This window comes from Panthera uncia (genome assembly GCF_023721935.1).
Source record: "Panthera uncia isolate 11264 chromosome C1 unlocalized genomic scaffold, Puncia_PCG_1.0 HiC_scaffold_3, whole genome shotgun sequence".
Classification (NCBI taxonomy): Eukaryota; Metazoa; Chordata; class Mammalia; order Carnivora; family Felidae; genus Panthera; species Panthera uncia.
In genome coordinates this window covers 93,499,966-93,516,687 of record NW_026057584.1, presented here as the reverse complement: position 1 = coordinate 93,516,687, position 16,722 = coordinate 93,499,966, and the positions used below count along the sequence as shown (strand labels likewise).

At 35.0% G+C, this 16,722-nt stretch overlaps 1 protein-coding gene across 3 annotated transcripts in view; it reads left to right on the top strand.

The window, feature by feature from the left end:
• Positions 1–16,722, top strand: part of RAB3GAP1 (RAB3 GTPase activating protein catalytic subunit 1) — a 111,034-nt gene that overhangs the window by 11,562 nt on the left and 82,750 nt on the right. For 2 of the 3 annotated variants that reach the window (XM_049616180.1, XM_049616181.1), the window contains 2 exons: positions 10,477–10,609; positions 14,553–14,631. In XM_049616180.1, coding sequence (XP_049472137.1) covers positions 10,477–10,609; positions 14,553–14,631 — 212 coding nt within the window. Of the gene's footprint in view, positions 1–2,973; positions 3,030–10,476; positions 10,610–14,552; positions 14,632–16,722 lie in introns of all 3 variants that reach the window. The other variant, XM_049616182.1, reaches the window with a different exon arrangement.

The following is a 16,722-nucleotide window of genomic DNA, read 5'->3' as shown; positions in this document are numbered from 1 at the left end:
TAAGCCCCTGATAATCACTATTCTGTTTCTGTTTCTGTGAATTGAGTACTGTAGGTATTGCATATAAGCAGGATCATACAGTATTTGTCCTTTTCTGTCTGGCTTGTTTCGCTTAGTATAATGTCTTCAAGGTTTATCCATGTTGTATAATGTGTCACAGTTTTCTTTTTAAGACTGAATCATATTCCATCGTATGTATATACCACATTTTGTTAATCTACTCATTCATCTGTTGATGGACACTGGGTTGTTTCTACTTTTTGGTTATTATGAATACTGTTATGAATAATGTATCCATGTGTTGAGTATTATGAATTAAATAATAATACTGCTGTGAATGTGGCTGTACAAATATCTTTTCAAGTCTCTGCTTTCAGTTCTTTTGGGTAGGTACCCAGAGGTGGAATTGAATGATCATATGATAATTCTTTTTGAAATTCTTTGAAGAATTGCCATACTCTTGGTTCTACAAATTCTGTTTTATTTGAAGATATTTTTATTTTACATTGTTTCTGAAGGATAGTTTTGCTGAAGAATTCTGGTTTGTCATTTATTTATTTATCTTTCATTCATTCATTCATTCATTCATTTCGGTTCTTTAAACATGTAGTTCTGGGGTGCCTGGGTGGCTCAGTTGGTTGAGCACCTGACTTCGGCTCAGGTCATGATCTCCTGATTTCACCAGTTCAAGCCCTGTGTTGGACTCTGTGCTGACAGCTCAAGAGTCTGGAGCCTTCTTCAGATTCTGTCTCCCTCTCGCTCTGCCCCTCTCCTGTTTGTGCTCTATCTATCTCTCCCTTAAAAAGAAATAAAAGATTAAAAAAATTTTTTTTAGAAGATGTAGTTCTATTTTCTTGTCTCAATAGTTCTGGTTAGAAGTTCGGTGTCATTCATATTTATTATATTTTGGCATTTTTCTCACTGACTGGTTTCAAGCTTTTTTCTTTAGTTTTCCAGTTTAGGCCATTTAATTATTATGTGCTTAGGTGTATTTTCTTTGCATTTTTCTTGCTTAGGTTTGTTAATATTAGATATGTAACTTTTTTTTTCACCAAACTAGGGAAGTTTTAGCCATTATTTCTTCAAATACTTTTCTGCCGCATTCTCTACTCTTTTTCAGTGACTTAAGTTATGCTTATATTTGAACTCTTAATATTGTTCCACAGGTCTCTGGGGTTCTGCTGTTCTCATTTTTTTTGTTTCCTCTCTCTCCTAGATAATTTCTGTTGGTTTATCTTTCAGTTCATTTACTCTTTCTTCTGCTGTCTCTGTTGTTAAGCCCATTTGATGTATTTTTCACTTTATTGTACTTTTTAGGTCTAGAGTTTCTGTTTGTTTTTTTTCATAATTTTCAATTCTTTGGGGTTCCTTACCTCTAAATTTGTTTTGAAAATATTTTCCTTTAGTCCTGGAGCATATTTATTATAGGTAGTATAAAGCCAATTGCAACATCTAGGCCTTCTTGGGGTTGGTTTCTGTTGACTTTATTCTCTTGAATATAGGTCACATTTTTTTTTTAATTTGTCTTGTGTGTGTACATATCCAGCAATTTCTTAATTTTATGCTTATTATTTTGAATGAAATGTAGAGACTAGATTTTGTTGTATTCCTCTAAAGAGTATTTTGTTTGTTTCAGCAAGCAATTCATTTGACAACACTAAAATTCCACTGTCTTCTCAGTGGTAACAGCAGCTGAAATCTTTTCTTTTAGTTTTCTTCTTTGTCACTCTACTGTGGAGTCTCCACTCTTCATATCTGGTTTAGCAGATAGCCAAAATTTGGGGTAGAGTTTATATACAAATTTCAGTGCTTACCTCCTTTTGGCTTCTTCCCTTCCAGGCTTTATGTCTTAACTTTAGAACTTCTCTGTCATCTTTGAAGTTTGTCCTCTGTTGCCTAAATCCAGTAAAGCTCCATCATTCTGCAACCGTGAGTTGTGCACAGGATAGAGTGCATGAAATCATGCACTGAGATCATGACCTGAACAGACTCTAAAACCAAGAGTCGGTGCTTAACCGACTGAGCCCCTCAGGCACCTCTGGAAATCTAGTTCTGTTGCTTACCATAACCTTTTGTGGCATTGTGCTATCTCAGTCTACTGCTGCACCAGAGGCTTTAAAATGCTATTTGCTTAAGCAGAATAGAATATGAACACATGGAATTACTTAACACTTTTTGCTATAAAATTAATTCATTGTTTCCTTAGAACTCCTAGAAGTTAAAAATTTAGCATCCAGCTGGGGAGAAATAAAGTATAAAACCTGGCTGAAAAAGCTCAGCTTTAATCTGAGATAGATTAGAGGTGTCTTCAGACATTTTCAGTTCTATTATTTCCTAGATCGTCTTTTCTTTTATGTATTTTAAAAAGATTTTTTGCTTGCCATTGAGTTATAGCACATAGTTCTTTCAGTGCGTTAAGTAAAATTTTCAGTGTACATCATGAATTTCATTTTGAACTTTAATTTGGTATAGGACCTATGCCACTATTTAAACAAATACTGTGTGAACAAATGAGAAGGTTATCTCTACAGATGAAGTCAGATCAAGAGATAAAATGCTTGGGCTGTGGAGGTAGGCCCAAACTCCTGTTACAGCTGAATGCCTGAGGTGGCCCTCAAGAGTACTTATTGCCTCTAATGGAGACTCATTTGTGTCCACCAGTGTATCTTATGTCTACTTAAACCTACTGGTTTTTTACCTTGAGGATGAGTATTTGTTATGATTAACTTGTAGTTGACTGTATCCCCTTTCCCTAGGATCTCTTACTGTTGGAGTTTTTAGCTAGTTGAATGTTCTCTGGATGAATTGTGGCTCTTTATTGATTTAAGAGGGACTGGTCTCAAGTTCCTCTTTGTTTCCGAATTTCCTTTATTAGGGTTTTTAATAACCCTCTGGAACTAAAGTCAAAGTTCCATGGAGAAGAGCTTCTGGACTGAGCCTTAATATCATTCCCCTCTCCTTCTGTGCTTTTAGTGGGATGATCCTGATCCAGTCTGAGGGCCACCCAGGCTACCTGTGAAGAGTGGAAGGTATATAGATGACTGTTTTTTGGGTTTCTGTGTTTGTGTGTGATTAGATGTAGTTTTTTATTAATCTCGTGTTGTCATGGCCAGTATCCATGAACGTATAATAAATACACTGGAAACTTTGCCATGAAACGTTCATTACTATTACAAACCATATCACATACAAAATATGTGGAAAGTGCAGTGTCAGCTTTCTAGATTAAATATGTTCTTTTACATTTTTGCTATCTTTTAGAGGTTTTGTTTGGAATCATCAGGTATCTGTTGGAATTGAGTTGTACAGTAGTTACCCCTTATCTGTAGGGGATATGTTCCAAAAACCCCTATGGATGCCTGACATCATGGATAGTACTGAACCCTATATATTTTTTTCCTGCATGTATATACATGTGATAGTTCAATTAATGAATTAGGCACAGTAGGAGATTAACAACAACTGATAATAAAATAATAATTAAAACAATATACTGTAATAAAAGTTATGTAAATATCTCTCTCAAAATATCTTTTTGTACTGTGCTTACCCTTTTTCTTCTTGTGATGATGTAAGATGATAAAATGCCTACATGATATGAAGTGAGGTGAATGATAGGCGTTGTGATGTAGTGTTAGTCTACTATTGATTTTCTGATGATATGTCAGAAAGAGGATCATCTGCTTCTGGACCGAAGTTGACTGTGGTTATCTGAAACTGTTCGAAGTGAAACCGCGGTGAGGGGCAACTGCTGTAGTAGGTGTTTATTTGTGTGCTACTTTGCCAGCATACTAGCATATTTGTTTTGTTTTAGGAAAACTTCTTGAAAAGCATGTGGTTTTAGAGTTGCTTGTGGCTAGAGAAATATTTGGTTTGTCTTATTCCAGAAATGGATGAAATGTTCATTGAGTCTTTTTTAAACTTCTTTTTATGTATGTGTGTATTTTAATGTTTACTTATTTTTGAGAGAGAGAAAGAGACAGCAGGCGAGGGGCAGAGAGAGAGGGAGACACAGAATCCAAAGCAGGCTTCAGGCTCTGAGCTGTCAGCACAGAGCCTGAAGCAGGGCTTGAATTTACGAACCACAAGATCATGACCTGAGCCAAAGTCAGATACTTAACCAACTTGAGACATCCAGGTGCCCCAATCTTCTTTACTTAAAAAAAATTTTTTAACGTTTATTCATTTTTGAGAGAGCAAGAGCAAGGGAGGGGCATATAATCTTCTTTATCTTTTAAAGAAGATTGTTGTGAATTCACATTTGAAACTGCCTGGAATGTTTTTTAGACAGAGTAGATAGTTGTAAAATATTGTGACTCAAAAACAGTCTTCTCAGTCTAAATTTTTTATTGAGTTGCAATTTCTATACTGTATAGTTCACCAATTTAAGATATATAATTCAGTGGTTTTTAGTATGTTGACTGAGCTGTACAACCGTTAACTACAACCAATTAAAAAAATTTTTTTTGGTGTTTATTTTTGAGAGAGAGATAGCATGAGCGGGGGAAGGGCAGGGAGAGAGGGAGACACAGAATCCGAAGCAGGCTTCTCGCTCTGAGCTGTTAGCACAGAGCCCGACGTGGGTCTTGAACTCACGGACCACAAGATCATGACCTGAGCTAAAGTCAGATGTTTAACTGACTAAGCCACACAGGCACCCTACCACAATCAATTCAAGAACAGTTTCATCACTCCCAAAAGAAACCCTGTACCATTTAGCAGTCACTTATTGTTTTTTCCTATCCTTAGGCAATAACTTTCTATCTCTTTAGATTTGCCTGTTCTGAACATTTTGTATAAATGGAATCATGCAATATGTAGGCTTTGGCATGTTGGATTTTTTTCACTTAGCATAAAGCTTTCAAGTTTGGTCCATATTGTAGCATTTATTAGTTCTTTTCTTTTTATTGCTATATACTATTTTGTTGTCAGGATTCATCACATTTTATTGATCCATTTATCAGTTGACTGACATTTGCATTATTTCTACTTCTTGGCTATTATGAGTAATGCTTCTATGAACCTTCATGTATAAGTTTTTGTGTGGATGTGTGTTATTTCTTCTGGGTATATATCTAGGAATATAATTGTTGGTTCATATAGTAACTTCATTTTTAATCTTTTGAGGAACTGCCTGATTGTGCTGCATCATTTTACATTTGTATTTGTCCTGATCTCTCTACATCCTCACCAACACTTGTTATCTTTTTGATTATAGACATCCTAGTGTATGTGAAATTATATCTCATTGTTATTTTGATTTGCATTTGCCTAATGGCTGTTGATATTAAACATCTTCTCATGTTCTTATTGGATATTTGTATATCTTCTTTAGGGAAATGTCTATTCAGATCCTTTGCCCATTTTTAAATTGGATCATTTGTCTTTTTATTATTTAGTGTAAATGTTGCTTATACATTTTGGCTACAAATCCCTTATGAGATACATAATTTGCCAGTATTTTCTCCTGTTCTTCTGTATTGTTGTGGGCTTTCTTTTCACTTTCTTGATGGTGTCTTTAGTTTTTGCTCTTATATTTAGATATGCAGTCCATTTTGACTGTTCATGTCTAGTCTAAGGAAAGGATCCAATTTCATTTGTTTTTGTTTTTGCATGTAGATATCCAGTTGTGCCAGCACAGATGATTTTTTAATGCTTGTATTTTAATATTGTGTATCGTCAAAAGGATTTCTTATACCAGTGGATGAAAGCTTTAATTTCTAGCTCTATACCAAGTGTTTTCCTATGTTGACTACATATTGGAACATTTGAAAAATTCTAGTGTCTAGGCTACAACCTCAGAGATTCCGATTTAATTGGTCTATTGTGGAACCTAGTTATCAGTATATTTTTTAAGCCTCTTCAGTGGTTATAAAATGTAATTAGCTTGAGAACCATTGCTTTATCCTCCTCAAAAAAAGAAATGGAAAAAAATTCACTGTTTTTTAATGCTTCACTGTATTTTTGTCCTTTTCAATAATGTGTTGCATTTGGCAGAAGAAACAGTTTTTAGTTTGTTAAATAAAAATATTTATTTTAGGATGTTTGTTTATTTTTGAGAGAGACAGAGCACAAGTAGGGGAGGGGCAGAAAGAGAGGGAGACACAGAATCCAAAGCAGGCTCCAGGCTCTGAGCTGTCAGTACAGTGCCTGATGTGGGGCTCAAACTCCACAGACTGTGACATACTGACCTGAGCCAAAGTCACATGCTTAACCCATTGAGCCATCCAGGCAGGGGCCCCTGGTTACTTACCCTTTCTCTTATTGATATGATGTATCATATTGATTGATTTGCTAATATTGAACCACCTTGGCATTCTGGGAATAAATCCTACTGGGTTGTGTTGAATGATTTTTTTTTAATGTATTGTTGGATTCAGTTTAGTAGTATTTTTTTATTGAGGATTTTGCATCTGTGTTTTTCAGGGATATTGCCATGTAGTCCTCTTCTTTTGTGGTGTCTTTATCTGGGTTTGGTATCAGGATAATGCTGGCCTGATAGAATGAAATTTTCCTTTCTTTTCTATATTTTAAAAACATTTTTTTAACGTTTATTTTTTGAGAGAGAGACAGAGGGTGAGCGGGGGGAGGGGCAGAGAGGGAGACACAGAATCTGAAGCAGGCTCCAGGCTCTGAGCTGTCAGCACAGAGCCCCATGCAGGGCTTGAACCCACAAACAGTGAAGTCATGACCTGAGCTGAAGTTGGACACTTAACCAACTGAGCCACCCAGGCACCCTTCCTTTGCTATGTTTTGAAGTAGTTTGAGAAGAATAGGCATTAACTCTTCATTAAATGTTTGGTAGAATTTGGCTATGAAGCTATCTGGTCCTGGACTTGTGTTTGTTGGGAGTTTTTTGATTACTGATTCAGGTTCTTTGCTGGTTTTCGGTCTGTGCAAATTTTTCAGTTTTGGTAGTTTATATGTTTCTAGGAATTTACCCATTTCCTCTGGATTGTCCAGTTTGTTGGCATATAGCTTTTCAAAATATTCACTTACAATTGTTTGTATTTCTGTGATTTTTTTTTTATTTCCCCTCTCTCATTTGTGACTTTATTTATTTGAATCCTTTCTCTTTTTTAATGATTGGTTTCACAGAATGAGCTCCTGGTTTCACTGATCTGTTCCTGTGTGTGTGTGTGTGTGTGTGTGTGTGTGTGTGTTTAGGTTTCTATATCATTTATTTCTGCTCTAATCTTTATTATTTCCTTTCCTCTACTGGTTTTAGGTTTTGTTTATTCTTTTTATAAAAGCTCCTTTTTGTGTAAAGTCATGTTGTTTATTTGAGATTTTTCTTCTTGAGGTAAGCCTGTTAGATTAAATTTCCCTCTTAGAACAGCTTTTGGTATGTCCCAAAGGTTTTGAACATTGTGTTTTCCTTTTTCCTTGTAGTTTTTTATTTCTTCTTTCATTTCCTAGTTGACTCATTCATTGTTTAGTAGCATGTATTTATCCTCCATGTATTTGTGCTCTTTCTAGTTTTTTTTCTTGTGGTTGACTCCTAGTTTCATAGTGTTGTTAGAAAAGATGCATGGTATGACTTCAGTCTTTTTGAATTTGTTGAGGCTTGTTTTGTGGCCCAATATGTGATCTGTTCTGGAGAATGTTCCATGTGCATTTAAAAAGAAGGTGTATTCTGTTGTTTTAGGATGGAATGTCCTGAATATATCTGTTAAATCCATCTGGTCCATTGTCATTCAATGCTCTTGTTTTCTTGTTGATTTTATGTTTAGATGATATTTCCATTAATGTCACTGGGGTGTTAAAGTCCCCTACTACTACTATATTATTATTGATTAGTTCCTTTATGTTTGTTATTAACTATTTTATATATTTGGGTGCTCCTCATTTTCTTAATTTTTAATTTTATTGTTAAATGCCTTTTGTGTATTGTACTGTCAAAGGAATCTTTGCCTATCTCAATGTTGTAAAGACAGCTCTGCTTTTCTCCATGAGAATATCTTTTTATTCCAGGGCCATTTGTTGAAAAGATCATTCTTTCCCTACTAAATTGCAGTAGCTCCTCTGTTGTAAAATGAAGTATAAATGGGAATCTATTTTTGGACTCTTAAGTTTTATTGAACTATTTGTCTTTATGGTAGTACTATACCATCTTAATTACTATAGCAAAGTAAATCTTAAAATCAGCTGGTATATTTTCCATCAAAATTATTTTAGGTATTTTAGGTCCTTTGGATTTCATATTACTTTTAGAATCAGCTTGTCAATTTCTACAAAATACCTGCTGGGATTTTAATTAGGATTATATTGAATATATAGATTTGAGGAGAATGACATCTTACTGCTGTTGCGTCTTCCAATCCATGTACATTTAGCTCTATTTAGGTCTTTAATCCCTCTTATCAATGTTTTGAAGCGTTCTTAGGTAGAGTTCTTGCTATTTTTCATTAAGTGTATTCCTAGAGAATTGATTTGTTTTTGATGTTGTAAGAGTGGTATTTAAAAAAAATTCATCCCCCAGGTGTTTACTGCATGTATATAAAAATACAGATGCAGTCTGTTAAGTGTCTGACTTTTGATTTGGGCTCAGGTTGTGGATCTCATGGTTCGTGGGATCAAGCCCCATGTTAGGCTCTGCACTGACAGCACAGAGCCTGCTTGGGATTCTCTTCCCCACCTCTTCTCTGCCTCTTCCCTGCTCTCTCTCAAAATAAATAAATATACTTCAAAAAAATACAGATGGTTTTTGGGGTGCGTGGGTGGCTCAGTTGGTTAAGTGTCCAACTCTTGATGTCAGCTCAAGTCTTGATCTCAGGGTCATGAGTTCAGGCTCTGTGTTGGGCTCCATGCCCAGCGTGGAGCCTACCTAAAAAAATACAGATGGTTTTTGTATATTGATTTTGAATTCCACAACATTATAAACTCACCAGTTAGTTTTAGTAGTTTGTAGGTTGCTTTGACTATTCTAGGTACATGTCAGATCATTGTGAATGCAGACAGTTTTATTTCCTTCTAGTCTACATGCTTATTTATTTTTATTGTCTGATTGGTGCCCTCAGAGGTTGTTTTTGATGAATCACTAGATTAATATTGGACTAAAGTTGTCATTTCTGAGTGTAATCATAAATATACACCATACTTAAATTTGTTATTAAAGGACTGTATCATAATGGAAATGAAGGAGGCAGGTTACAATGTTGTTTTTCAATTGAACTAATTATCTTAAAAAGTTTATTTGGCAGACAGAACCTAGATACCTCCTCTTTAATGAATACAACCAAATCCTTCTTGAACTGGCTATTCATAAGGTTTCCAGTGGTACCCAGAATCCAGAGTAGGGTCAGATAATGTTTCTTTATATCATTTAAAAAGAATGTTTCACCTTTTTTGCAAGCTTAACAAATAGGCTTACCTCTCGTTTCCTGGGCTTCTTCCTTGTCTGTACGTTTAGACTTAACTGCGTTATAGTGGGCGTTCCTCATAGTACACCATATTCTTACGTATATCATTATAATGCTTATTACAGTTTGAGAATTTTGGTATCAGCCATAGATGTCTTAATTTAATACAGGTTAACCACACTTTAGAGAAACTTAACATATAAAAAGTATAGTTTCTGATATGTACCATACAAGTGATTTTTCTCTTAATATAAAAAGATTGCTATTTAATATATTTACATAATAAGATACCTTTGAGACATTTAAAATACGATTTAACTCAATTCAGAATTATGAATACTTTGCCAGCAACAAATATAAAACACTTGAGTATTATACATAAGGTATGGTTGTGAAAACACTTTTTATAAAAACTCAGTAATGAACAAAATCATTCCTTACATATTTTATATCTAATTTGGGACTGTCTGTGGTTGGCAAATTGCTGGGTTGGTATTTTCTGCCTCATAGTGGTGCTATGTTGTAATGACTATATACCTCTCCAGTGGAAAGAATAACTATGGGAGATTCAGGGCCCATGGGGAAAATTCTTTTTTATGATTATGTTGCATAAGTGAGGGGACTCTTTGGGACTTTTAATTAAAATGTTTTCCAGTCAAGGAGTTGCAGTTGAAATGAAAATATTTGAATACCAAAGCTTGATAAAGATGCTTGCAAAAACATGCTAAGTAAGTGCTACAAATGTCATGTCACTTAAATTGAGTCTACAAACTGCTTTTTTTATTAAGCTATTTCTGATGTCTAATAATGTGGTGCACTATATAGTGATGTTATTGGATTTGAGATTTTTAGAATAAAAGTATATTTTATTGCCTTGTATTTTTTCTAAATTTTAAAATTGATAAAATTTAATCATTTTTAGCTAAATGTAACCAGATTCTGCTAATGGTAGGAATTTTTTTTGTATGTTAGAGGCATGGAATTTACTGTATATTATTTTATATATTTATCTCAAAAATTATTTCAAAATTTTAATTTTGCATGTCACTTGATAGTTGATATTCTAAGGGAATTTTCTTTTTAAAAATGGGTATTTTTCCATTGTTAAATATAGGGTGTATTTACTTCTGGCACATGGGAAGAGAAATCAGATGAAATTTCCTTTGCTGATTTCAAGTTCTCAGTCACTCATCATTATCTTGTACAAGACTCCACTGACAAAGAAGGAAAGGATGAAGTATTGGAAGGTAAGTTGTTACTAATTATCTTTATTTTATTTTATTTTAGTTTTATTAATGTTTGTTTAAGAGAGAGAGAGTGTGAGCGTGTAGGGGTGGGGCAGAGAGAGGGGGAGAGAGAGAATCCCAAGCAAGCTCTGTGCTGTCATTGCAGAGCCCAATATAGTGCTCGATCCCATGAACCATGAGATTATGACCTGCCCCAAAATCAGGAGTCAGGCATTTAACCCAACTGAGCCACCCAGGTGCCCTGTGTTACTAGTTATTTTTAAACTAATGACTGTAAGAGTGATTATAATTTTGAATTATGAATTTAGTTCTCTTCATTAAGTACTGTCCTCTGTGGGCGCCTGGGTGGCTCATTTGGTTAAGCATATGACTCTGGATTTCAGCTCAGGTTATGATCTCACGGTTCGTGGGTTCAAGCCCTGCGTGGGGCTCTGCACTGGCAGTGCAGAGCCTGCTTGTGATTCTCTCTCCCTCTCTCTCTGACCCTCCCCTTCTCTCTCTCTCATTCAAGATAAATATATAAACTTAAAAAAATATATATATAAAGTAGTATCTCTGGAGATGTTTTACCTCTGCAGAGTTGTTTCACCACATCTGAAACAGAGTATGATCTTTTTTGTTTTATTTTCAGAGTATGATCTTTTTAGAGGAATTTTTATAGCATCATTCATTTCAAAGTTAATTAGGTTAGCAAATATTTATTGAGTGCCTAACATGTTCTAGGTACTTTGCTAAGCTCAGTTGAATCCACAGTTATAAGAAATTTACGTTCGAATAGGGGAGATGAGGTCACAGCAGTAGGAGGTAGAAAGTGGTAAGTTCAGTCCCAGAGCACAGATAAAGTTCTTTAAACTTCTGCTGAAGTTTAGAGGAGATGTGGTCAGGTCTAATTGAGAGAGATCAGAGAAGGTGTAATGGAGAATTAAACCTGGATTTGAAGGATTTAAGAATAAAATTACTCTGGGGCACCTGGGTGGCTCAGTTGGTTGAGCGCCCGACTTCGGCTCAGGTCATGTTCTCACAGGTCATGAGTTCGAGCCCCATGTCAGGCTCTGTGCTTACAGCTTGCAGCCTGGAGCCTGCTTTGGATTCTGTGCCTCCCTCTCTGTCTGCCCCAACCCACTCGCATTCTGTCTCTGTCTCTCTCAAAAATAAATAAATATTAAAAAAATAAAATTACTCATTTGTCAGGATAGTGTTTTGGATATACCCCATAATTTGTCAGATCAAGTGGATTAAAATTCTGGCTTTTCTTCTTACTAGTTACTTGACCTTTCTAAGTCTGAGTTATCTCACTTGAAAAGCAAAGTAATACCACCCAGCAGATTAATGGGAAGGTTTAATGAGATAGTGTATATGAGCACCTATATCAGGACCTCACCCATGCTAGGTACTCAGTAAATAGTGCTTATGGTTGGTAATAGGTCACATTGCTCAAATCTCCATAAATGGTGCTTGTAGTTCATAGGTCAAATCATCCAAAATCTCTGTCCTGAGATAGAATGGTATATAATAGTGAGTGAGCAAGGTGTTAAAACAGTATTAATTTTGCAGCTTTCAGTCAGATGCCCTTCTTAACTCACTCAAAAAATAAATACACAGAATGTGTGTTTAAATTTTTCAGGGCAATTGAAGGCATCATGCTAAGTGAAATAAGTCAGACAGAGAAAGACATTTATTATATGTTCTCTCTTATATGTAGAATCTAAAAAACAAAAACAAGAACAAAAACAAAACTCACCAACCTCATAGTTAAAGAGAACAGATTGGTGGTTCCCAGAGATGGAGGTTGGGGGGGGGGGGGGGGGGGGGTGGGCAACATGGATGAAGAGGGTCAAAAGGTACACTCGTGGTTATAAGTAAGTCCTAGGAATGTAATTAATGTATAGCATGGCAACTATAGTTAATAGTACTGTATTGCATATTTGAAAGTTACTCAGAGAGTAAATCTTAAAAATTCTATGACAAGAAAATGTTTTTTAACTGGTGACAGATGTTGACTAGATTTATGTTGATCGTTTTGCAGTGTATACATTTACCAAGTTGTTATGTCATACACATGAAACTAAGATAATGTTATATGTCAATTATACTTCAACTGAAAAAAATAAATTAAGAAAAAAAGTTTTTCTGGTCAATACAGATATTATTTGTAAGTATAGGCCTGAAATATTTGTGCCTTTTCTTGTATAGGAATAAAATTATATTACCTTTATTATTGGCATTCTTAGAAACAAAACAAGTAGATAGCATCCACATTCAGATTTGTAAACTAGGGCAGATCACACTGACTATATATACACATAATTAAGACAATTTATACAGTAAAATAATTAAACCAGAATATGAATAAGTGTACTTGAGGAGGAAGGGGAAGAGGGAAATATATGCAGCTGGTGGGAAGTCTGATAATAGCCCAGAAAGTTCCAGTTCCAACATTTTGCTCATTAATGAAGCAAACTGTTAAAGGGAGAGAAATCTTAAGTGCTATTAATTTGAGGAACATCAAGAAGAAGCTGTTAAAATAAGGAGGCTTAGAATCAGTGTTTTTTGGGTTTTTTTTTTTTAATGTTTATTTGTTTTGAGAGAGAGGGACAGAGAGAGAGTGTGGGATGGGGAAGGGTAGAGAGAAAGGGAGAGAGAAAATCTCAAGTAGGCTCCATGCTGTCAGTGCAGAGCCCAACATGGGACTCGGTCTCACAACCCATGAGATCATGACCTGAGCCGAAATCAAGAGTTAGACTCTCAACCGATTGAGATACCCAGGAGCCTCAGAATCCGTGTTTCTGAGATGAACTGTGGTCTGAGAGAAGATGAATGGATTTTAGTTAAGTCATTATTGTTGTATGTATGTATATGTACATATGTATATATGTATGATGCAGTTTGAATTTGGTTGTGATTGAAGCTGTACCTAGTGGTAGAAGTTACAAGTAAACCATCAATTCATTTAATTTGGAGATACACATTTAAAACTATATTTTCGGAGGTCAGAAGATTTGAGCACTGATAGTTTATTTTGTTGGAGTTGTTTGTTGGCTTTAGTTAAAGCATCAAGTCATTAGTGTTCTCCTATATACTCTTTTTTAAAAGGTAATTAAACATAAATTTGCTAAGGAATTATGACTATACAACAAAGGAAATGTTATAAATATTTTTTATGCTTTGAGTTTATTATGCATTTATAAATGAATAAGGATGATATACGTGAGTATCTTATTATAAGTTACAAGTGCTTAAAGATACATGGGTTATAAGTGGGAACCTGGTTAATGGTTTTATAAGAACACTTAAGATGGCCAGAGGCCAGCAAAGGCTGGCCATAGGAGGTGGTAAGGAAGTGACAGGACTGTAAGTAGTTTTGAAGAAAAGTAGAGACAAGGGCAGACCAAGAAGAAGAGATAAAACATGGCTTTCTAGTAAGGCTGAGGAACTGTTTGAGTCATGACATAGAAGAAAGGAAAATATTATAAACATGGGAACAATACTTAGAAGCTGGCTTTTTAGAAATAAAAGACATTGAGAGAGAGACATCTTTATTGTATTTTATTTTTTTTTAATGTTTATTCATTTTTTAGAGGAAAAACAGAGCGCAAGTCAGGGAAGGTCAGAGAGAGAGAGAGAGGGAGACACAGAAACCAAAGCAGGCTCCAGGCTCTGAGCTATCAGCAGAATCCAATGCAGGGCTCAAACTCATAAACCATGAGATCATGACCTGAGCTGAAGTCGGATGCTTAACCAACTGAGCCACCCAGGCCCCCATGAGAAGGACACCTTTTTCACCCCAAATCTTAGAGATAGCCCTAGATATAAATCTTTAAGCAATTGCATAACTATATGGACTAGCAAGACATGTTATGTAATACGATTTTTTTAAATCATGTTACAAAATTTTGCCTTAGAATGAACATACTAATTTTTTCATTATGAAATGTTTTTGTAGATGTTATTCCACAGTCTATGCAAGATTTGTTGTGTATGAATAATGACTTTCCTCCGAGAGCACATTGCCTGGTAAGATGGTAAGTATACATTTTACTCAGGTAACTTTTAGTGTGTGTGTTGGGAGACCCCAAGACCTCCCCCAGGTTCAGTGATTTGTCAGGAGGATGAATAGAACTCAGCCCGAGGTTACACTTACTATGATTTATTATGCTAACAATATCAATCTAGAGAAAAGGTGCCCGAGGCAAAGTTGGAGGAAGTGTTTGAATCCTTTCCTGATGGAGTTACTCAGGATATACTTAAATTCCCTTAACAATAAGTTGTAACAACACATATGAAACATCTACCAACGAAGGTTGTTAGCGGCTCAGCTTTCAGGGTTTGTATTTGGGGGCTGGCACCTTCTGACCGGTACATAACAAAATTTCAGATTCCCAGAAGAAAAGCTGGTGTTCAACATAAACCACATTGTGTAGTTTAAGCACAGTAACTCTTATTGAAGAGTTTTTTGAGAACCTTCTCCAAATCCAAATTCCTAAGTGCCTGCCAAAGGTCAGCCTTGCAAGCAGGCCATTCTAAGGATAGTAGTCACAGGCCTGCTGTTTTCTTTTCTGCAGTTTGTTTCATTATCTAGGGTAGAGCCTAACTATAATTCTGATGACTAGCATGAAACATTTACTTACTGTAGAAAACTTAATGTGTATTGTTGGAAATTAAATTGAAATAAAATGTTGATCTCAGTTACATGATAACATCATAACTCATCATATCTAAATTATAAATGTGATGGATTAATATAAGAGGTACATCACACTTAAAAGGTCTTTATCTCATTTTGGTAGGGGTGGTATTGAAGCATACCACTACCAAAATGTCTCAAGTATGAGTGTATGGTCAAGAAAGGACACCTAGGTAAAATACATTTATATACTGGTTTTATGTTTGTCTGTTGGTATGAGTTGGTCTCTTGATTTTTTATTGAAGAATTTCAATAAAGGGGAAAATGATAATTTCTTTGCTTCTTTTTTTTCTTCATTTCAGTGTGATTACTATAGCAAGTAGACTATGTAGCTTGCTTAAAAAAAAAAAAAAGAAAACTAATTGCAAATGCAAATAAACTGTATATTGTTTCATAAATATGCCTGTCATTTTAGTGTGAACTTTTAAAAACTGAATTTAAACAAGTATAAGAGGAATTTAATAAATTGCCATTTAATGTAATCAATCCAGATTCTCTTCGGATCTTTTAAAATGTGAATATATACATTTAAAATGGCAAAAGACCGGAAGGCAGCATGGTGTCACAGAACATGATTTTGCATGTACTCACTCATTCACCTCATTTACCATTAATTGAACACCTACTGTTTGGGCAGACAGTGAATGAGACATACTTATGTTGAATTTCTAGCTCAAGTACTTATTTTCAGTTTTGGGCAATTTTTCTGAGTTGGTTTCTATGTTCATAAAGACAGAGTAATAAATAATATGTACCTTTAAGAATAATTGTGATGATTTAGTAAGATAGTGGTACATAATGTGTTTATCAAAATTTGAATGCTGTTATTAAATCTCTGTTCAACCTTTTTTTTTTTTTTTTTTTGCTTCTAGATAGACATGTATTTTGAGGGAGCAGTGTATAACCCATACACTTTGACAACTGGTCCCCCCCAATTCATGTCCATTCCATAGGCAAAATATATTCATTCTGATCAACTGTTTAATATTTATTTCCCAAAATTGTGTTTGACACATATTTTTTAGTTTAAAAATAATTATTGAATGAGTGAGTGAAACCTTTCTATGTATTAATGCAGTACATGTTAGTGATCTATTTCTTTTTATATATTAATGAAAATCTCTTGTTAGCTTTTTTAACCTTTACATTTACTTTAAAAAATTTTTAGTTAAAATTAGTATATAGTTAAATTAACCTTTTTTTGATGAATAGTTCATTGAACTTCAACACATATGTATAGGGTTTTGTTTGTTTTAAATGTGTATTTATTTATTTTGAGAGAGATAGGGACAGCACAAGCAGGGAAGGGGCAGAGAGACAGAGAGACAGGGCAGTGTCAGCACAGAGCCTGACATGGGGCTTGATCTCATGAACTATGAGATCATGACCTGAGCCCAAACTAAGTTAGATGCTTACCCAACCCAGTCAC